The 21,358-nt window shown below is 51.8% G+C and overlaps 2 protein-coding genes across 15 annotated transcripts; one reads left to right on the top strand and one right to left on the bottom strand.

Moving 5' to 3' along the window:
• Positions 1 to 536: 536 nt before the first annotated feature.
• UNC45B (unc-45 myosin chaperone B) lies at positions 537 to 10,930 on the bottom strand. Of its 5 annotated transcripts, none has more exons than XM_038158278.1 (21): positions 10,796 to 10,930; positions 10,541 to 10,624; positions 10,247 to 10,416; positions 9,938 to 9,974; positions 9,478 to 9,653; positions 8,834 to 8,923; positions 8,223 to 8,390; positions 7,826 to 7,994; positions 7,386 to 7,556; positions 6,371 to 6,542; positions 5,826 to 6,126; positions 5,561 to 5,655; positions 4,759 to 4,900; positions 4,185 to 4,325; positions 3,870 to 3,997; positions 3,384 to 3,450; positions 2,956 to 3,069; positions 2,754 to 2,869; positions 2,313 to 2,430; positions 2,054 to 2,209; positions 1,076 to 1,342 (listed from the first exon to the last, which is right to left on the bottom strand). In XM_038158278.1, the coding sequence occupies exons 3-21, from the start codon at positions 10,406 to 10,408 to the stop codon at positions 1,076 to 1,078; spliced, it is 2,790 nt and encodes a 929-aa protein (XP_038014206.1). In that variant the 5' UTR covers positions 10,409 to 10,416; positions 10,541 to 10,624; positions 10,796 to 10,930. The 5 variants fall into 5 exon arrangements, with proteins under 5 accessions (XP_038014207.1, XP_038014206.1, XP_038014204.1 ...); XM_038158276.1 differs by having other exon boundaries at positions 10,766 to 10,805; XM_038158277.1 differs by having other exon boundaries at positions 10,741 to 10,798.
• Positions 10,931 to 12,236: 1,306 nt separating this feature from the next.
• On the top strand, positions 12,237 to 21,350 carry RAD51D (RAD51 paralog D). 10 transcript variants are annotated; one of them, XM_038158287.1, is made up of 11 exons: positions 12,237 to 12,381; positions 13,504 to 13,613; positions 14,280 to 14,341; positions 14,504 to 14,622; positions 14,850 to 14,931; positions 15,031 to 15,165; positions 15,732 to 15,827; positions 16,011 to 16,101; positions 16,770 to 16,840; positions 18,013 to 18,180; positions 19,875 to 21,341. In XM_038158287.1, the coding sequence occupies exons 2-11, from the start codon at positions 13,532 to 13,534 to the stop codon at positions 19,956 to 19,958; spliced, it is 990 nt and encodes a 329-aa protein (XP_038014215.1). In that variant the 5' UTR covers positions 12,237 to 12,381; positions 13,504 to 13,531; the 3' UTR covers positions 19,959 to 21,341. The 10 variants fall into 10 exon arrangements, with proteins under 10 accessions (XP_038014215.1, XP_038014212.1, XP_038014210.1 ...); XM_038158282.1 differs by lacking the exon at positions 12,237 to 12,381 and adding an exon at positions 12,799 to 12,916; XM_038158291.1 differs by lacking the exon at positions 12,237 to 12,381 and adding an exon at positions 13,067 to 13,172 and having other exon boundaries at positions 19,875 to 21,340.
• Positions 21,351 to 21,358: the final 8 nt, after the last annotated feature.

The following is a 21,358-nucleotide window of genomic DNA, read 5'->3' as shown; positions in this document are numbered from 1 at the left end:
GAGATACTTCAATTTATTTTTTTTCCTGAACATGCAAGAAAAAACTATCCTCATGGTTCCTTTGATAACCCAAAACCTCAACATTTCATCATGCTATGCCTATTGTGAACATCACTAATATTTAGTATGATCAGAAATACTTTAATGTGTTTGAATTAATATTTAAATTATTATTGAATAAGAGTATATTTATTACATGTTTAGGGATTTTCCCCAGGAAAGAACAGTCTGTGATTTTTTTTGTTGTCCACAGCCTGCATTAAGAATCTGTGCTTGAATGAAAATATTTATGTAATGAAGTTTAATGTGATGATGACTGGTGGGCTGCTTCTCATTCTGTTTCTTTCATAAATGGGATATTTTCAACATTCCCTGTGCTTTGGTGTGACACCTTTGTGACTCTGCTATGTTTGGGAGCACTGGATGGTTTGCAAGGAATGAAAATTCAACCCGTGTTACCAATTACTCCACTTTTCCAGGCGTGATGCAAGACTTGCCTTAAATTCTCCTTTAGCTTAATAAAATCAGAACAGGAATTCCACATGGAACAAAGCAGTGAATTTATTAAGAGTTCACCCACCATCCCCACACTTTGGCACACAGCTTCCAATAAATGAACAAAACCGCACACAGCTAAAATCCTATTTTCTGACTACTTTATAGAAGGCACTTAACCCTCCCTGTTCCACCATTGCTGGGAATTCCAGAAGTACCAGGAGCTGGAGGTGGTGGCAGAACCAATTTCAGCTTTGTTGAGTTTCCTTCCAACAGCCTCCTGACATGTCTCCAACACAACCAACTCTTTTACAGCTGGGCCTTGAAGCTTTCATCATTACCAGCTGAATGGGGGCAGAGAAAGGATTTACACCATCTGGGAATTTCTCAGATGGACACATCCCAAATTTCCCAGCCAAATTCCCTCCTTTTTCTGATACAGCTTATGATCCTCCAAAGCCGTCCCCAAACTATTCCGTGCCTTGACAATGGCACTAGGTTCTCCTCATGGCTCTCACTTTTCCATATTTCTCCATTTTTTCTCCCCACACTCAGCCTTTTTTTGGTGCTTTTCATCCCCTCACGCCCGAGAGAGAGGCTTGATCAGCTCGTAATCCATGCACTTGGTGAGGCAATCACGTGCCACATTTATGATGTGCTGCTTCTTGGGGTGATCCTCCTGCTTGCCGACGTAGGTCAGGATCTCCAGGAGCTCTGACTCCACCAGCTTCTTGGCCAGCTCTTTGTCAGAGCTGATTAAGTTGAAAGCAATGACCAGTCCTCGGTGCTGGACCTCCATGTTGTCATGCAAGCAGAGCCTCTGCAGGATTTCGAGCCACTGGGTGGTCTGCAAGGGAAAGAGAGAGCATTAGTACTGATCTGAAGAATATCTCAACCAAGAACATGACTTTTGCTTCCTTCAGCAGAAGGAAGAGCAATACTCATATCACTTATGGTTATTTCATTTTTTAACTAAGGAGACCTGACTCCAAACATTTTAACCCAATTTTTCTTACATCTAAGTCAGACTCCTCAGCACTGGGACAACAGGGAACATGTCTCAGTCTGCTGCATAATCTCTGTGAAAAGAATCTGACCAGAGTCTTGACATAGCTGAGATGACCAAGACACTCCCCCACCCCAACCTTCTTGAGCTTCTCTTTTGGCTTGATTAGTCATTTTATCTTAACGAGCTCCAGAGTGCAATAATGTGTACAACAAGATAGGGTTCAGGCGTTCTCAACCACAGCTCTTCAGACACTCAGCCGTGCAGGCTCTGGGTTCTCAGGGTGTACAGATCTGTGCAGGGAAGGGACATCCTTTGGAATCTCTAAAGCTCAGTAGGTTATCAATCAAGCTCTTCTCATTTCGGGGTGGTACAAGGTTTGGATTTCAGGTTATTTATCAAAGCATGCACACCCATGTCCCAGCTTCTCTAGGTTCCTCAGTATTGAACTAGTAAATTGCATATTCCTTTGGAGAGACCTTTTCACAGCTGAGCCAGGACCCTTGCAGGGTACATCCCACACACTGCCCACAGTCAGAGTTATGGCCTCACCACTTGAGTCATCTTGGAGCAGAGTTTCTTTTGCGCTGCTGTAAGCATGGCCAGGGCTCCTGCTGCTGCAACCTGAACCTTCTCATCATCCTCACCACACAGCAACACCACCAACTTCAGCCGGTCATTGCCATCAGCCACAAACCGCTCCTGAACCTAAAATAACCCCAGAGATACCCAGAGGTAGCACAGTGAGGGACAGCTCCTCGCAGGGCCAGGTGCATGCAGTCAGGTTGGGCATGCCCAGGGGGGATTTTACCTCCTTGTTGACCACCAAGTTGCACATGCACTCAGTGGCTGCCTGTCGAAGTTGGTCGTGGTTCTCAAACATGTAGTTTTCAATATCTGGCAGGGCCTTCTCTTTGACTATCTTCAACCTGTGGCAAAGAGCAGTAAAAACCCCACATTATAGGTCAAGCAGTAACCAACTTATCAATAACTGCAGGGAAGGCCTTGAAACAAGTCAGTGTCTGGAGCTCATGATGTGGTTCATTCCCTGTCTAATGCAGATGAAGTTCATGCCTTTGCTGTTTCTAGAGGAAAATATGCCACTCTCCCTTTCCTATCTCATCAATCTTTTAGCTCTGAGACCTTTGTAGCTCTGCCAAAGGTACCTCAAACTGACCAGTCTTCATAGTCCAACAAGTAACTCACATTCACTCCTGGGGAAGAAGGAAGGTTAAAAAGCAGTAAAGCTCACCTAAGTTTATCACTTCTTCCTGAAAAGTTTGTGAGACCTAGCAGAGCCTCGTAGTTCTGGAGGCCATCTCTCTCCGTGTTCAGCAGGCTGACGAGGGGCCTCACCACCTCGTACACCTGGAAGAGAAGGCCTGCATTAGCCATTTTCATTTGCAAAAGGAAGTATCAATGCTTTTGTTTTTATTATTATTTTTTAAGCTTACCCTCTCCCCTGGGAATGCAATGTCTGGATTAGAGATAGCAGCAATTTTTGCCAGAGCATGAGAAGCCTTTATCTTGCCAACATCTGTGCCTTCCACAGCCAGAGGTATCAGGGCCTGGAGAGACACAGGAAAAAGCATTCCGTTTTCTAAGAAGATTTACAGGACTGCCTCAACGGACTAAAACAAGTTGAAAATATCCCATAGCCCTCTGTGATGTCTGCTTTTGTTCTCAAATAGGCACCACAAGCTTATTCCATCACTCCAAGAACATCACTTTTTGGAGCTTTGCAGAGATGGGACTGCAGTGTCAGTATCGCCCTGGGAGGGACAACTTGTGCTCTTCTGTCACTGTCCCTCACCGGAGAGGACCCCAGGCTCCCAGCAGACATTAACAGCACATCAGGAACACTGAACATGAAGGTAATCACCTTCCCACCACCTTGAGCGACAATGGTCCCACGGTCCTTTGGGTCTTCACACAAGGCAAGAAACACCCTGCAGGGGCACAGAACACTCAGTGAAACAGCTATGGGGACAGCAACAGCCAACAGCCCTCGTGGAACGGGGCTGAGGTTTTGCAGGGGTGCCAGAGGCACCAGGTAAATTCCAGGTGCTTAACCCCATGCACACAGCACTCTATGAGGAAGTAACAAATGGCAGAGTAAGAAGTTTTCAGGTCTGTAAAATGAACTCTATTCCAGCCAGAACCAGTATAGAGAACTCAAAAATGCATTCCAGCAAGGCAGCTTGAGGGCCAGAACATGAATTTTTATGACACCTCTGAATAAAAACTTTGGTTTTAAATCTTTGCTTCACATGCTCCCCCACAGGCAGAATGCCCCACCCCAGGTGTCCATCCCCATGGCACAGGGGCTGTCCAGCACTCCCAGCTCCCAGGACTGCAGTGAAGGCACCTGGCAATGAGCTCCTTGCTCTGGTCAGTCAGAATGGCACTGTCAGCCTTCACCATGCAGGCCAAGGCAGAGACAACCCCAGCCTTCAGCAACCGCTTCACCCGCTTCACCACGAAATCCTTCTTGTCCTGAGGAGGAAACATTGGGAAAGGATTAGCCCTTAGCAGCTGCCATTCTGCCATCCAGCCACCTCACAGCCAAGCCTGCTTGGAGAGCAAACAGCTTCAGTCTGGAGGCAGGAGACCTGAAGTCTGTGACAATGGATACACCGAAGAAAGTCTTTCTGAACAGCACCTCCAGCGGGACACAACCCACCTTTGGGTGCTCCTCAGGCACGTGCTGTTTGGAGAATTTTGCCAGCTGCACCAGCTCTGGGACCAGCTCCTTGGTATCGTAGCTGTTCGTACAGTTCACCAGCGCAGAAGCCACAGAATACAAGATTGTTTTGTCACTTGCCTGCACAGGAAAATAAAGCTTGTGTGAGGGTGAGGAGGGCACAGCAGGGAAACAGGTCCCTTTGGACTGCCAGGATGGTGTTTTCACTAGTGGAAATGTTCCTAGCTTTATCCCCAGTTTTATAGCCCATGAAAGTTTTCATGGTCAAACAAGGTGTTGGACATCATCAGGTTCTGTCAACACCTCGGTGCTTTTGGTTTTCATGCAGTTGCTGACAGTGAAGGTAGGAGCAACCTCCCTCAGCCTAGGGAGAAGAGCAGGATGGTGGCAGCCCTGAGATGTTTCTGGGGCACAGGCAAAACTGAAGTTCTGCTGAACCAGAGGTGAGGGGTCGGGGTCACAGCTCCTTCTGACTGGGGCACAGTGTAGAGCTGGAGAACTGAGAGAACTTGGTGCTACCAGAGGAATGAGAGAACAAGGAAAGGAGATGGACCTTGGCTAACTCAAACATAGCTTTCAGGGCTGGCTCATCTTCTACAAAGTCATCTTTCACATCTGCATCGAGGGTGAGGTACGAGAGCCCTTCCACAGCCCATTTCCTGGTGCGGGCATCAATGCTGGTGTTGCACAACCACCTGGAAGAGAGAAAAACACTCACATTTCTATCTCGGGAGCCAGAACTAACTTATCTGGAAAAAGAGGGAGGAAAAACAGATATTGAGACTGATTCAGGCCCAAATATGTCCTCAGGTTCTGCTGCAGCTCCTCAGACTGGGGATGCTTCCCCTTGAGACGTGACCTTGCTCCCCATGGCCCAACTTGTGGGATGTAAATGCTGCAGGGAATGACAGACCAGGACAGCTACTCAGCACTTTTCCATCACATGAAACACAAGATGCCTGCAGGAATGACCACCCATTCAGTCGCTTCCTGACTTGATCCCACCTCCTTGGTTACTCCACCTGGCAAATTCACCTTCAGAGGGGACTTGTGCATATTCAAAGTAAGCATTAATTAGGCTGTGCCACTCTGGCAAAGAGGGAGGCACCAGGTCTGGTGTCTCCCATGGGCAGTGAGGGAGGGAGAAGGCTCCTCTGGATATTGAGGCAGGAGGAGCATATGGCTGCTTCAGGCACAGAGGAGCCCCACGTCCCAGTGCAATGGCTCTGGGGGCACTGTCAGCTGGCAGGCAGCACAAGAAATGAAGGCGATGTGTGGGCAGGATCTCGTGGGAGAGGAACATATTGTGCTTTGCAAAGATTGGAATAACTGATGGAAGAAGTGAAGTCACTCACTTTCGGCACTGCTTGGCTAACTTCTCAGTGGAGCCCTCAGCAAACTGCCGCAGGCCATAGTCTGTGCCTCCTGCTGAGCCCAGCTTGCAGAGACCCTGAGGAGGACAAAAAGGATGTACCAGTGAGAAAAGGTCCTTAATCCTCTTGTGTTGCTGTCCCAAAACAGCCTAAGCACATCTCTCATCCCCAGAACCTCCCTCCTCTCCCAAGTCTGGGATTAAGCTGCCGAGTGTGGCAGGCAATAGAGGCGGGGCTGCACCCTTACCACCAGAGCTCGGATTTTGATCTTCTCATTCTTGGTCTTCTTGTAGATCTCCTTCAGGAGCGTCACCCCGTTGGTGATGATGAAGGTGGCTCGGCTCAGCTTGGTGGAAGCGTGGATGAGAGCTTCCACAGCCACCAGCTGGTCAATCTCCCTCTCGGACCCACACAGGGCAACCATCATCTCCATCACTCCCTTCATGCCAAGCAGCTTGTTGCCCAAGTCAAAGGGGCCTTGCAGAACACCAGACACAATCTGGACAGCATGGAGTGTCTTATCCATATCTTGTGGGTCAATTTTGCTCCTGCATGGGATAGAGGGAGTAGAGTATTGTACAGTAGTGGAGAGAGGATGTTCTCCCTCAGCCGTGCTGCTGAATCACATTGGATATTTGGGACTGTAAATTCCTGCAAGCTGTGATCCAGCAGGATCTCAAGCAAGTCATAATCTCCCAGAACCCCAGTTTTGAACACAAGCAGACTTCAAGTGCCAGATCTCACCCTCAAGAAGCCCTGCTCTGCCCTCTGGGCCAGCTCAGCTCGACTCACTTGATGTACTCCTCGCAGATCAGCCGGTAGTTGTCCCGCTCCGGGTCGCAGCGCAGGTCATCATAGAGCTTATTTAGGAGGACAGAGGCAGTCAGCTGGGTGTTCTCTGTCAGTGGCAGGCAGTCAGGCATCTCAGGAATCTGGCCCACCACTTTCAGTATCTTTTTTAAGCCTGGAAACGATAGAGTGATATGGCTGTCAGAGGGGAGAGGGTCTGTGCAAAATTCAAGATACCATTTGCTACTTTCTTGCTGTGTAATAGCCAGCTTGGATGGTTTTCAATTATTTTGCAGCCTAATCACATAAGTCTTAAGCAAAAAAAGACACTCAGATATTTACTGGGGAGGAGCTTCTGCTGGTGACATTACAGGTTTGCAGCATCAGGCTTTTTCCCAGTTCTCAGAGTGAGATAAGCAGAACTGCATTAGGCCCCTGGCTGGACCTGTTATTTTTGTCAGGAGACATTAAACCTACTGACCTCCAAGGCTGGAGGCTCTGACTGAGGAAAACCCAGCCACTTTCAAGTGATTCTGGAGGATGACTTACTTCTCCTTTTTGCTGAATTATTATTAAATAACTTCTGTCAAACTGGTAACACATACATGCATTGGAATTACTATAAAGACACACAGCACACAATTTTCTCACCCTTTTCCAGTTTTACAATTGATCAATTTATGGGTCCACCAAGCTCAGCAGGTGCTCATCTCATCCTGTCTAAAGCAGACAATTTATCCAAGCCAAATCCTCCTAACATTAGCAAATATATTGGAGAAACTAACCAGAGATATTAGGCAGTCCCTTAGAAACTCAAAGACTCCTGTTCTCATACACAGTTGATTTTCTCTTAGTACTGTTCCCTGCTAATAAGTCTAACTTTGCTCCAGGCTTGTATGCACCAAAAAAAGCCAGAGAGGATTTATTTTATAGGAAGGACCAGTTCTAGAGGTATTCAGGCAAGAACACACAGCTCCACATCTCCCAAATCAGAAGAGGATGGAGGGCAAGGACTCACCATTGTCGATGACAAAGATGCTCCTGCTGTTGTCATGGTCTTTCAGGTCCTTCCTTGGTATGTTCTTGTTGAGGAGGTTGAGGGCTCGGTCTCGCCCTTGCCCAGACACTTTCTTACTGACCAGCATATCCAGCAAACGCATCGTGATCATCCTCAAATCCTTCTTGGTGTCTGCAAGAAAGCAAAACAGTAGTAGCCAGTTACAAAAAGTTACCTCTGAAAGCAGGTGAGCTCAGTCAAAACCATTCAAAGCCATCGTGTAACTGGAACAGAAGTATTTAAGCTGCCCATTGAGGATAAGAGCTGTGTGCAGGTTGTCCTCCTGTACAGCTGAAGGGTAAAGTCCCCACTTCAGCACAAAGAATAAGGAGGAATCCCAGGAGCAGAGCCCCACTCCTACTGCAGGCAGAGGGAATGAAGAGCAGGTGATGTGCTGTTACCTAGCACTAGAGCCTCCTCCTTGCCGTGGTGCTCCTCCTTCCCCTGGCCCAGCAGGCAGTCGGTGATGGTCTGCAGGAGGTTGCAGACAGCCAGGGAGATTTCTTCATTGTCCACCGACATCCACATGCAAATGCTGTCGATGCCCAGGTAATGGAGAATGGCAGTGGCCTGGCCCCAGGAAGGAGACAACAGGACAGTGTTAGCAAAGGTCTTTCCTCCCTGGGTCCTCTAGGCTCAGCTAGGACAAAGAAATTATTTTCCTCAGTGAATCTGGAATCAGTACTAGTCAGAGTTTTAATCTTCTCCCAGTGCTCACAAACAACACAAACTATTTCAATTTCTCCCTCCCCAGGTGCAAAAGGCAAAGCAGTGAAGGTCCAAGCACTCTGTCCTTACCCGAGCCTTATGTCCTGTGCACATTCCTGAAAGTGTCCTCACGGCTGCCAGGATCAGCTCAGGGTTCTTGGTTTCTATCAGCTGCAGCAGCAAGTTGACCCCATTATTCTGGAAAATCCTCTCGGCACCTGCTTCCTCCCGCCCCAGGACTATGAGGTTGTTTGCAGCCTAAGTGGGAGGCAGAAGAACCAGGGGTCAGCGGCACAGCCCAGCCTCCAGAACATCTCTGTGCAGCCCTGGGAGACCCTGGTGGGAACCATCTCCTGACAGATGCAGCAGATCAGCTCAGACCCCACCAGGCAGTAGATCCAGGTGCATTTAGGGATCGGCTCTGCTCTGCCCAGTAAGAGTGGGTTACTGCTTGGAAGGAACATCTGGAGGGTGGCAGGACCTCAGCAGAAGTCCAGGCTGATGCCACCTTTGGTATTTTGGGAGGTTGGGCCACCTTCCCTTGGCACAGGGGTGATTTTCCCTCTCTCTGAGTGCAGTTCACCTTCCAGCTCCTTCCCTCATCCTCCACCCGGAGGGAGGTGGGGAAGGGAAAGGCTCTGCTCCCTGGAGCAGCCTCTGACATCAAACAGCCATTTTGCCAAGTCCAGGGCAGTTCTCACCTTTTCTCGCTTCTCTTTGTCACTGTTCTCATCCAGCAGGATCTCAAACATCTTCTGCACCCTCGAGTCTGTGGAGAACTGAATGCGCAGCTGTGCCGAGAGAGAGAGAGCACAGAGCATCAGGAGGAGAAAACTGAGGAGCAGCTTTCCTTTGTGCTTCAAGAATACTCCCTCCCCTCAAACCACAGGCAACTTAAGCTGAATAACAGGAGGTAGAATTTCTCAGCAATCAGTATCCGTTACCCATCTCATGGGCACAGGCAGAGCCAGCCCTAAACCTCAATTTCTGAGACTTCACAGGAGGTAGTGGTGCAAGGGTTTCTTCACAGCACCCCTGTAAGTAACTGTAGCAATGTGGGGACTGCCAGACCCAGCCCAAAGCTGTTCCAGACCCTTGCCAAGACCTTTCCAAGACACTCAGGACCAGGCCAGCCTCAGGAGGGAGCTGCCACACTTTTTAATTTAACCAATCAACCCAACCCTCAGATTTATACACATCAAGTATGAACTTCCAGTCAATGGAGTCCATTTATCCCCCTATTTTGCCATGAGTTTCCAGTACGACCAACAATCCATTGATGCAACCCAGAGCAAGGATTTCCCATCCCTGGTCTGTGAATCCAGCACTGTTTCCTGGCATTTACCTTCTCCTGGATGTTGGCCCCCAGTCTCCTCAGGGTCTCCTGGAAGTTTTTGTTGCGGGGTTCGAGGGTGGCACATTTCTGAGCATCTTTGAATGCTTGGTCTAACTTGCCCAGTTTTTCCAGGGCTTGGCTGCGTCGGTACAAGGCTTTGATATCTGAAGCATTGATGTCAATAGCTGGGAAGGGGATGCAAAATACCAGGCATTAGAGCTTGCTGCTTGGGAGTGGCCTGTGCAAACTGTGATTTGCTTTGTTATTAGCATCAAAAAGTGCTTGATTAGCACTGACTGGACCAGCACACCAAATTGGAACATCATTTGAACTTCCAGGAATTCCCTTGTGGCCTCAGCACTTGGGTGTTAGTGGACATCAAGGAATAAGGCCACAGTGTCCCAAAAGCAGATGTGAGAGCAGGCTGAGCAAATATATCCAGCTCTCCTCATAACAGCCCCCTCCTTACCTCTAGATGCATCCGAGGCTGCCTTGGCATAGTCCTCCTGTTAAACCAGAAAGGAGAGATTTGTTAGCCATGGAATAGCAGGGCATGTCCCCATTGCTGATGGGCATTGGGACCTCTCTGTTCCCATTTCCCAGGGGGACGCCTCAGTGAAGCTCCAGCACAAGCCCAGAACATTTCATTTCACACCAGCTGGGAACACCCTATTCAATAAATGGACAAACCACCCGGTCCACAGCCAGTGAGTGCCCTTGGCTGCCCTGCTGCTCTTCTCCCCTTGAGCACTGCCCAGGTGAGAGGAGCTGTTCTCACCTTTTTGAGGAAGCAGGCTGCCCTGTTCCTGTACAGCACCGCCTGCAGCGCCTTGTCCTTGTTGAGCTTTAAGGCTTGAGTGTAGCTTTGAAGGGCTTTCTCGTAGTCACTGGCCTGAAAATATTTATTGCCCTCCTCTTTCAGCTGAATGGGATCCTCCATCTGGAGAGCTTGAAGGAAAAACATCAATTTGTGTCCCATTTTCCACTGCCTGGGTTGCCTGCCTACTCCCCCAAGCTGAGTTCCACCATGAGACTGACATATAATTAACACACATTAATAAAAGCAGCTTACCAGGGAAAAGAGTTTTGAAAATGATGATCTAAATTTCTCTTCAAGGCTGTGACTTCTCAGAAGTTTCTCCCACCAATGTAGATCCTTAGGAGTCAATTAAAAAAAAAAAAAAAAAAAAAAAGAAAAACAACAAGAAGAAAAGGAATTAAAGAAATCTGCCAGCACTACAGAAAGTCCGTGTGGCTCAGGAAAGAGCTCACTTCCCACTCCAAGTTTGGGCAGGACCTGGCAGCTCCTGCTGCCTGTCAGCGTCACCTGTCACCACAGCCTGTCCCCTCCTTGTCCCCTTGTGCTTTATACGCCTGGGGAGGGCTGGGAGCCAGGGCCAGCTCGGGGGGCACCTGGCTGCAGGCAGGCAGCACCCCTCTGCAGCAAGAGGGAATCCCCTCCCACCTGGCAGGGCAAATCCCAGCTCCCCTCTGCCTGCAGAGCTGCAAAGGGTGTGGGGAGCAGGAAGGGGGAGGTTCATGCCAACAAAGCCCACGGCTGGGATGGCTGACCCCTGTCACAGTGCTCAGACCCTTTTCCCTTTCTATTTAGGGAAGCATGAGACAGCTGAGCCTCAGGGACAAGTGGCCCCAGGCCAGCAGCTGCAGCAGTGCCCAGCACCTTCCAGAACTCCCTAGGTTGGAAAGCTGACTGACACCCAGAGCTGCCTCCTCCTCCTTGCAGGGCATTTGGGAAATCCCACCCCAGTCTGGTGCTGCCGCCCACCCCACACGTGGCCGTTCAGCAACGCACTGACAGGGGCTAACTGGAACATACTGGAAGTGCTGTGATGAGTGGCTCAAGTTGAGTGGCACCAGGAGACAGAGCAGCACTGAGCTCCAAGAGAACCGAGCCTTTCAACCCACTCTGTTCCCCAGCAGGCACAGTCAGGAATTCTGCTTTTTCATTTATCTCCCCCCAAACACAGGCCTTGCCTTCCCCAGTGTAGCTACCAGCATTCCAGCTATAAAGCAAAGCAGGGAACTGGCAGGATGGGGAAATGACTGAGGAGAGCATGGGCTGACCAAAACACTGTCAGGAGCAAAAATATCATTGTCTTTAATTGTGTCATCTGTGTTGTGGCTTGTGGCTCTTACACAGCAAGAATGAGCACAGAACTTCCCTGTCCAAGCCTCCTGTTTTATTCACCCACCATCAGCAGCACTGCCTGGTCCCTGGTATCCGGGCAGGAGGCAATTCCAAATCCATTTGTAAATCCCTTCACAGCAAATCATCAACACCCCAGCTGCAGGCAGCTTCATCAAGAGCAGCTCCCAATCTGTACCTGTTGGACAATAGGCCCAAGGTACAAGGACCACAGCTGTGGAAAGTGCAAGATGCCATCTCTGCCTTGCATAGACTCACTGCAGTGGCTTTTCCAGCATTCATTTGGATTAACACACCAGAAACTCCTTCCAACACGGCTTGAAGTACTGGGCAAAGCTCAGCTGGCTGAAATATCAGTACTCGCGGGCCACAGCACTGCCTTTCTCACGTCAGCCAGAGTACAGCCCCATTGTCACCAGCGGCAGCACTGCAGGTAACTGAGTCACAAAATCAAAGGGTGTTGGGTGCTGCTGCTGAGAGCTGAGAGCGCAGGGCAGGGCAGGCTCAGCAGCGGGTGCCGAGAGCCCTCTTCAGGACTCGGCTGGAAGGAAAAACATAATAATAACAAATACTCCCAAAAACAGCTTTCCCAGGAGAAATTCAAGCCTCCAAGGCAGCCAGGGAGGGACACACAGCTCCCAACGTCTGCAGGGCAGCAAAGCCCCCCAGCCCTTCGTGCGCCTTCATCTCCCAGAGGGCAGCAGGGGCTGATGAGCCTGGACAAAGCCAGACCCGGCATGGTTCGGGTGGGAGGCGACCTCAGCGCTCTGCTGATCCCGGCGAGCGGCCGGGGAAGGGAAACCCGAGCGGGATGGGACAGCCGGGCCGGGGAAAGGGAACCCCAGCGGGATGGGACAGCCGGACCGGGGAAAGTCCAGCGGGATGGGACAGCCGGACCAGGGATGGGGAACCGGAGCGGGCCAGGACAGCCGGGCCGGGGATGGAGAACCCCAGCGGGATGGGAGAGTCGGGCCGGGGAAAGGGAACCCCAGCGGGATGGGACAGCTGGGACGGGGAAAGGAAACTCCAGCGGGATGGGACAGCCGGGACGGGGATGGAGAACCCCAGCGGGATGGGACAGCCGGGCCGGGGATGGAGAACCCCAGCGGGATGGGACAGCCGGGACGGGGAAGGGAAACCCCAGCAGAATGGGAGAGCCGGGCCGGGGAAAGGAAACCCCAGTGGGATGGGACAGTCGCGACGGGGATGGGGAACCGGAGCGGGCCAGGACAGCCGGGCCGGGGATGGAGAATCCCAGTGGGATGGGACAGCCGGACCGGGGAAAGTCCAGCGGGATGGGACAGCCGGACCAGGGGTGGGGAACCGGAGCGGGCCAGGACAGCCGGGCCGGGGAAAGGGAACCCCAGCGGGATGGGACAGCCGGGCCGGGGAAAGGGAACCCCAGTGGGATGGGAGAGCCGAGACGGGGAAGAGGAGCGGGATGGCACAGCCGGGCCGAGGAACAGGAGCGGCCCCTGCCTTTCCGCCAGCGGCAGGAAGCAGGAAGGGAGCGGGCCGGGCTGCGGGAGCCCGGGCGGTGGGTGACCATCGTGGGGCTCTGATGGAGGTGGCTCGGGATGGAGGGTCCCCTTGCCCCGGGAGGGAGTCCCCCCGCCCTGTGCTCCTCCATCCCCAGCGCAGCGATGCCCCCGTGCAGGATTTTGGGCTGTGAGGCCCCAAAGAAGAATTAATTACCCCCCGTAACCACGCATCCCAAACACAGCTTCTCCCCGGCTTCAGGGGCAGGCGCCATCCGTGGCTCAGTGTTGGACCTGGCAGTGCAGGGTTGAGGGTTGGAGTTGATGCTTTTGGATGTCTTTTCCAGCCTTAATGATTCTATGAGTCCCAATCTCCCGTCTCCTCTGCAGGTCTCTGCTCTTCTCCCTCCCGGTGGAGATGGTGGTGCTGCGGGCTGGGCTCTGCCCTGGTCTCACTGAAGACGTGGTCCAGCTTCTCAGGGCCAATGGCATCAGGACAGGTAACAGCGTGGCATCGGGGTCTCAGCTTGGGGAGCATCGTCCCCCGTGCTTTTGGTGGACCTGTGTCATCCCACATCCTGGGAGGGTGGTGGTGGTGGTGGAATGTCCTTCTGTGTCCTCCTTGCCGGATTTCTTCTGGGTCCTTCTGGGTGGATACTGTGAGCAAGGACTTCTCCAAAGGAGCAGGAGAGTGTAAGGATGTGGTAAGAGATCCTTGCAGAGGCTCATTGAAGATTGATCAATTCTGGCTTTTTAAATGGTATTTCAGGAGGGTTTGTACAGTTTTCCCTTGAAAAATGCGCACCTTCTTGGAATGCTGCACCCTGGGCACCTCCTGCCCTTAGAGGGGAAGGAAAAGGTGCTGGGCAGCTCTTGAACAAAACAGGGAAAATTTTTACCAGCTTTTCTCTCTACTCTATTTTGCAAGAAACAATTTGTTCTGTGGTGAGGGGGCCATCTCAGATGAAAAACTCCTCCACTCACAGCATTGAATGAGGATCAGCCTTTTGGGATCGGCTGCCTTGTCCCTGCACAATCCCACAACTCCCCAGAGGGCACAGCCACTTTGCTTGTTGGTGCAGGTTTTGTCTAAGCTGGTTGTCTTGTGGTGTTTGTGGTCTGACCACGTTTGGCTTCCAACCTCTTGTCCCTCGTGTTATTTGCAGTGGTGGACTTTGTGTCGTCAGACATGGAGGATGTTGCCCAAAAGTGTTCCCTGTCTTACAAGGTAGAAGGTTCTACTCCTAACTCCTGGTACATTAACTAGGGAGCTCAGAGCTGTTTGGCTCATGGACAGAGATGGGCTTGGTCCTGGGAAGGTCTGGGGGGCATTTCTGCAGCAGCTGCTGGCTGTTGATCTGTCCATTTCCAGACATGCCTCTGCCCGCAGGCGCTGGTCGCAGTCAGACGTGTGCTCCTGGCCCAGTTCTCTGCCTTCCCTGCCAACGGAGCAGACCTCTACGAGGAGCTCAAGAGCTCCACGGCCATCCTGCCCACTGGCAGCCCAAGGTGGGGACCTCACCCACCCACCAGCTCTGCCTGGGGTTGGGTTTGCTGCACAAGGCTGCGGTTGCCAGCACAACCTGTGAATTTCATTCTCCAAACCATGCCCATGCACTTGTGTGCATTTGGGAAGGGGACTTTGAGGACAAATATCTGGGGACTGCTGCCTCCCGGTGCCCCTGCCATTCTGGCTGAAGGGGTGTTGATAATCCCACCTGGTGTCCATCCCACAGCCTGGACCAGCTGCTGGACTCGGGGCTGTACACCGGGGAAGTGACGGAGCTCATGGGAGCACCGGGCACTGGGAAGACTCAGGTGAGTAGGGTGGAGGGCAGGGGAGAGGACAGGCAGGGTGAAGATGTCCCACAGAGGGACATGTGAGGGCTGGCTGACGCCCTGTCCCTGTTCTCCCAGGTGTGTCTGGGCATTGCAGCCAGTGTATCCCTGGGGCTCAAGCAGCACGTCCTGTTTCTGGACTCCACGGGGGGTTTCACTGCCTCCCGTCTCTACCAGATGCTCCAAGCCCAGACAGAGGATGAGGAAGAGCAGGCAAGTTCCCCTGGAGCTGGTCCCTCTGCTTGCTCTGAAACTCTGCTCTTTGCCTGCAGGAAACCCCAGAGATGGTTTGTCTTTCTAGCTCTGCCTTTGTCCTCATGGGCTTTTTTGAGTCCAAACCTTTCCTTCCATGGCCTGGTGGGTGCCATGCTCAGGGCAGACTCTGCTCTTTGTTGTTTTTCTTGGGAGAAGGGAGGGACTTACAGGACTTGCAGGACTTGGCCCTCTGACCTCAATCCATGTTGCTTTTCCATCAGTGCCATAGGGGCAGTGGTGTTAGTGGGGTTGGAATCAAATGTGGAAGAATAAGGGTCTGGGGCATGGTGTGAGTGCAGAGAGCTGGTGGCAGCTGGGGCAGGAGGAATAGGACAAGTCCTGGGGCAGGAGGAATAGGACAAATCCTGGGGCAGGAGGAATAGGATAAGTCCCGGGGCAGGAGGAATAGGACAAGTCCTGGGGCAGGAGGAATAGCCAAGTCCTGGGGCAGGGGGAATAGGCAAGTCCTGGGGCAGGGGCAATAGCCAAGTCCTGGGGAGACTGAGGCTGGTTTTGTGCTGCAGCTGGAGGCTCTGCAGAGGGTGCAGGTACAACGTGTGTTCAACGTCTACGAGGTGCTGAGTGCCTTGCAGGAGCTGCGGGATCGCCTCTCCCAGCAGGTAGGAGCGAGCCTTGGGGCCCCTCTCCCCTCCCCAGAGCTGCAGGGAGGGCAGCAGGGCTTGTGTGCCTGACAGGAGACTCCACATTGCCTCATCCTGGGGACACTGGAGCCTCTGTGCAGCTCACAGCCTCCAGAACTGCTGGATTTGTGACTCCACGTTGCACCTGGTGCCTCCTTGCAGGTCGTGAGCTCCATGGGATCTCTCAAGGTGGTGGTGCTGGACTCGGTGTCGGCTGTGATTTACCCTCTGCTGGGTGGCAGGCAGTCAGAGGGTGAGCTGGGGCACTGCGTGTGCAGTTCTTGGAATGGGGACTGCGGCAGGACAGGATGTGACTGCTCCCAGGTTTCCCTTGTCACTGGATAAACGGGCAGTGTTTGCAGTGTTAGCAGCAAACACTCCAGCTGGCTGTGGCCATGCATGCTCGTGGCTGTGGTCTGAAACCCATCCAGGGGAGGCACTGGACTCTTTGCCCATAAATTAAAACTTCTCTTACAGTGTCAGAAATACATCATGGCACAGTTTGCAGAGCTCCTCTGAGGCTCTTTCTGCCAGAAAGGACCATAAATCACGAGTGAGGATGCCAAGGAGCCCTCTCAAACACCTTTCAGAGGGTCTTGCACAGTTGGGTGGCAGCCAGTGCTGTCACAGGAGGTCCCCTCACAGCTGTGGGCTGTAAATGCAGCTGTGAGCTGGAGAGATGGGTCCTGTGCCTGCTAAATCAACCTGGCCAGCTTTGTCTGGAGCTCCTGGTGCTTTTGTAGGATTTTTTGACCTTGGGCCTTTGAAGATAGGAAAGGATGGGGAATGGTCCAGTGAAGGTGTGTGTGAATATGAGTGCTGGCCCTGAATCCAGTGCTCATGCAAATCCAGATGTCAGCTGCTTCAGGGTGCACTGTGGGGGCTGCTCCCCAGACAGCCAAATGCTTTGTCCTGTTCCAGGTCTGGCCCTCATGATGCAGCTCTCCAGGGAGCTGAAGACCCTGGCCAGGGAGTTCAGCCTTGCTGTTGTGGTGAGTGTTGCTGTGCTTTGTCCTTCCTGTGCTGGTGTGTGGCAAGGAGCCATGGGGAGGCTCTGGAGCCTGTGGGAGAGGGAACCAGAGGCCTGAACCCCCAAGTGCCCTGCTCCCTGACATCTCTGCAGCCTGCAGATGTCTTGTTGCAGGCATGGGGCAAGACCTGGGCTGACCTGCTGCCTCCTTCTCTTGCTGTCCTCAGCCATTCACTGGGTTGAGCCAGGCAGAGTTAAGTACAGACATTTGAAAGGCAGGTTGTGTTTATTTTTGATACAACACCATTCATTTAAAGGGCTGGCCAGCTTCCTGGGTAACCTCTTGGTCACCTTGCAGGAGCTGCAGGGCATTGCATCATCCCACAGGAGCTGCACAGGGCCCAGCTCTTGGCCAATGCACCAGACAGGTGGGTGGGACCACAATTATTGTGTCTGAGCAGGGAAGGCCACACCAGAAGATGATGGTCTGCTGAGCCTGGCACTGGAGGGTGTCGAGACAGTCCTGCCTTTCATTCTGATGAAGTGACAAGGACAGTGTGTCTGGAAGGACTCTTGGAGGCCCCGGGTTAAACTTTGTGGTGACTTCAGCACCAGGAGTGATGCAGCTTGCAGATATCAGAGAACTCCCTGAGCGCTGCTCTGGGCAATTGCCTGGGCTGTGCTCAGAGGGGAGCTGGAGCAGAGGAGCTGGAGGAGAAGGAAAAACCTTCCTAGAAGTAGCAGCCTGGCCAGGATTTCCTGGTGACCTCCAGTGAGTCACTGCAGCGGGTGGCACTGCTTATCCCAGGCACTGCTAAGTCTGTTTGTGTCACAGTAGAGCACGACACAGGGTAGGCACCAGGACTCAGGGCAGAAGGCTGTACAGGCTCATTTATTAAACCAACCTGTTGCCTTTCTAGCTTTACAGGATATTTACATTTGCTTAACAAACACATACACTGCCCATTGGTCATGAAAAAGGAACAAAACTCTCAATAGGTGAAAAGGAGCCACGTCACTCTGTGAGCCAACCAAAGCCCATATCTTTTGACTTTCTCTCTTTCTTCACGTTGTCATGGTGATAGCCATGGTACCTGCCTTGAGAGAGATATGAGGCTTTCCTTATCTTCAGGAAGCCTTCTCTGGCTCACAAGAACAGCACAAAAATGTCTTTCCTACGTGTTTGTGCTGCAGGTGACCAACCAGGTGACAAGGGACAGCAGCACTGGCGCACTGAAGCCAGCCCTCGGCCGCTCCTGGAGTTTCGTGCCCAGCACCCGGGTGCTGCTGGAGAGCAAAGAAGGCTCCTGGGAGAGACCCAGCACACAACGTGCAGCTTCCCTGGCCAAGTCACCCCGGCAGGTGAGGCATCCATCCATCCATCCATCATCCACCCATCCATCATCCACCCATCCATCCATCCATCCATCCATCCATCCATCCATCCATCCATCCATCATCCACCCATCCATCCATCATCCACCCATCCATCCATCCATCCACCCATCCATCCATCCATCCATCCATCCAATCTCCTGGGAGTGCAGGAGCAGCTCTGGGGTTGGCCCTGGCTCTGTGGGACTGGGGCAGGAGCCAGCCTGGCAGTGAGATAGCAGCTTGCTCAGCCTGCCTGGGTGCTGCAGAGGAGAAGAGCAGAGCAGAGCGTCTGTTCCCAGCAGCCTGGGCTGGTGTTTACAGGCAGGATAAATGAGTGGCACTATTGTATTTGCAGGGAATGTCCCGACGAAGGCAGGAATGATGCATCTGACTCCATGTTCTCAGAAGGCTAATTTATTACTTTATTATACTATATATTATCAAAGAATACTACACTAACTGTACTAAAGAATACAGAAAAGATACTGAATGCTAAAAGATAATAATGAAAACTTGTGACTCTCTCCAGAACCCTGACACAGCTTGGCCCTGACTGGCCAAAGAGTGAAAACAACTCACACGAATCCAATGAAACAATCACCTGTGGGTGAACAATCTCCAAACACATTCCACATGAGCACAACACAGGAGAAGCAAAGGAGATAAGAATTGCTTTCCTTTTCTCTGAGGCTTCTCAGCTTCCCAGGAGAAAAATCCTGGGTGAAGGGATTTTTTCAGAGAATGTGAATGCCACATGGCTCCACTTCCAGTCCAGGTCACTGTGTTCCTGGTGTTGGTTTCACTCTCCTGATGGTGTGTGGGCAGCGAGTCCTGTGGAAATGGCTCTGACACCTTCAGAGGTGACTTCAGCTTGAGGCCTGCCTGTGCACAGGCAGCATGATCTAGGGGTCTCCTCGAGCCAGGTCTTAGGAGCTCTTGGAGATCTGTATCACGCCTGAGATAGCTCAGCCACCTCAGATGGCATAAAGTCAGCAGGATGGCTTCTATGATAGTGGTGGAAACAGAAAAGTTTTAATAAAAGGCAAAACAACAAAGCTCTTTACAGGGAAAACCCAAGCCAGGGGCAAGAGGCTCTTGCTTCTGGTAAAACACCCACAAAAGTGATTAGTTCCCTTGTTCTCTTCTTTTTTCTAGTGAATTGCTTAGGTGGGACTTTTTGGCTTCTGTCCAATTAGCTATCCTTAGGTGAAGGAGTGAGGTGAAGTCCCCAAGGTCCTATGAGGTGTCATTTCACCTGATTGAAGAGAGAAACTTCTGGGCTTTTTTTCCTTTTTAAGGAGACAAAGGATAATTTGGTCACTCCATCAACAGGGGGCCCATTCCTCCATCAGCACTGCCTGAGCCTGCTGGCTCTGAGCCTGCTCTGCTGCTTGAGCCAAGCAGATTTGGGGATGGTGGTGTGCTAGGCAGTGAAATGCATCCTGGGTGTGCTAAAATGATGGTGTGTCTGGGGACGTCTCAGAGCAAGGTGTTCTTTCTTTGCTAAATTGTATTGTCTGTTTGTGTCTCTGCATTCAGCAGACCCAGTTAAAACAGGGGCACCAGCAGCAGGAAATCCTCAGGGGGATGGAACTGGGGCTTTAGGCTCTGAGACAGGAGATGGAGCGATGTAGAGTCCAGCAGTGTGAGGATCAGCTTTGCTCTGTTCCTCCTTGCAGCCAACAGGGATCCAGGTGGAGCTGGACATTGGGAACGGTGACGTGTTGGAAGCCAGCCTGGTGACACCCACACAGGGGCTCTGATGGGCTGGAAAAGCAAATGTCACAAGGTTCGAGAGAGCTGCACAAAAGCAGGCAAGCACTGAAGGTTTTACAGACTGACTGAGAGTCCTGCAGCCCTGGGAAGGACCAACAAGAAAAATCTCTTGTTTTTCTGCCCTGTGGCAAAACTGAGTGTGGGGTTCCCTGGAGACCTCTGTGCCTGCAGTGGCTGGGCTGTGGGGACAGCAGGACAGCCAGGTCCTGTCCTCTGCTGCAGCCTTGTCTTCATCCCCCAGAGCCAGCCCTGTGCTCAGGTGGTGTTTGGGATCAGCTTGTCCCTGCACAACCCCACAGCTCCCTGTGCTGGTTCTGTTCCCCCCTGGCTCCTGCCCTCTGGAGTTCTGATCATCCTTGGGCCCACAGTGGGCTTGGTTCAGAAATAAAGGAAAAAAAAAAAAGCTGTTGCACGTTGCTGTGGTTGTTGAGAGCTGGAATTCAATTAATGACAGCTGCTCTGAACTTAATTAAAATGTTGAGCAGGCCTGGGGTGGGACAGGCTGCTGATGAGCAGGGACCTAATGAGATGCTTGATCTTCCCTTCTCCCCAGAGGAACACCGGGCCCTGTGGGGACCTGCTGGTGTTTTTGGGGCACAGCTGGGCTGTGTAAGGGCTTGCTGATAACTGATGGAGGTTCTGATCTGCATCAGCTGAGGCAGATGGGTCCTGGCTGGCACCAGCTGGCCCTGCTGGATGCTCAAGGACCTGTTCAATTGCATGTGGTGATGTTTAAAATAATCTTCCCCCGCTCCAGTGCTTTCCAGCTGCTCTTGTGTGCTCTTGGCAAGCTCCTGAGGAGAGGGGAGGCTTGGATGTAGAGTTCCCTCTTGATCCCAGATGTCTCAGATACCCTCAGTTTAAGAAACCTCCTTGGCAGGTGAGCTGAGCCATGGCTGCACTTCAAGGCAGCTGATGATTTGGGGGCTGGGACTAATTAGGGCATGCTCATTAAACTAATCACACAGCACCACAGCTGCTGGAGCCCTCTAAGGCTGTGCTTGACACATTAAATTCATATTTTTTACTGAAAACTTTTAGAGGTTGTGTATTTATTTGCATTTCTGGGCTCACCCAGAAATGAGGAGGCTCAGGAGGGGAGGTTTGGCTCTAGGAATTGCAGCCTGGTTGTTGGGGTGAGGAGGAAGAGGATGAAGAAGCAGAAATTTACCTTATTAGCTAATTTCTTGTTAGTTAATTCCTTGCTAGCTCCTCTCTTGGAGCTGTGGATAAAGGGGTGGTGCACACACATTTTAATTACTAATTTATCTCTCTGCCTGAGGTTCTGCAGGGGAAGCACAGCTCTTGTGGGGGAGTGTGGAGCAGAGAAGAGCCAAATAGAAACCTCTGGGGTTATATTTGAACCACGAGGGCTTTCCAGATGTTT

Source organism: Motacilla alba, chromosome 19 (genome assembly GCF_015832195.1).
Source record: "Motacilla alba alba isolate MOTALB_02 chromosome 19, Motacilla_alba_V1.0_pri, whole genome shotgun sequence".
NCBI lineage: Eukaryota > Metazoa > Chordata > Aves > Passeriformes > Motacillidae > Motacilla > Motacilla alba.
The sequence above is the reverse complement of the archived record's forward strand: the minus strand, read 5'-3'. Positions and strand labels throughout refer to the sequence as shown.

Excerpts from the sequence above, each read along its gene's own strand:
- UNC45B (XM_038158278.1), bottom strand. The coding sequence starts at position 10,408 with ATGGAGGATCCCATTCAGCTGAAAGAGGAGGGCAATAAATATTTTCAG. Across the intron at positions 8,924-9,477 it reads GGGCCAACATCCAGGAGAAG|CTGCGCATTCAGTTCTCCAC; the intron begins GTAAATGCCAGG and ends CTCTCGGCACAG. Across the intron at positions 3,070-3,383 it reads TCGCTCAAGGTGGTGGGAAG|GCCCTGATACCTCTGGCTGT; the intron begins GTGATTACCTTC and ends GTGTCTCTCCAG.
- RAD51D (XM_038158281.1), top strand. The coding sequence starts at position 13,007 with ATGGGACAGCCGGGCCGGGGAAAGGGAACCCCAGTGGGATGGGAGAGC. Across the intron at positions 14,623-14,849 it reads CTGCCCACTGGCAGCCCAAG|CCTGGACCAGCTGCTGGACT; the intron begins GTGGGGACCTCA and ends TCCATCCCACAG. Across the intron at positions 18,181-19,874 it reads TGGCCAAGTCACCCCGGCAG|CCAACAGGGATCCAGGTGGA; the intron begins GTGAGGCATCCA and ends TCCTCCTTGCAG.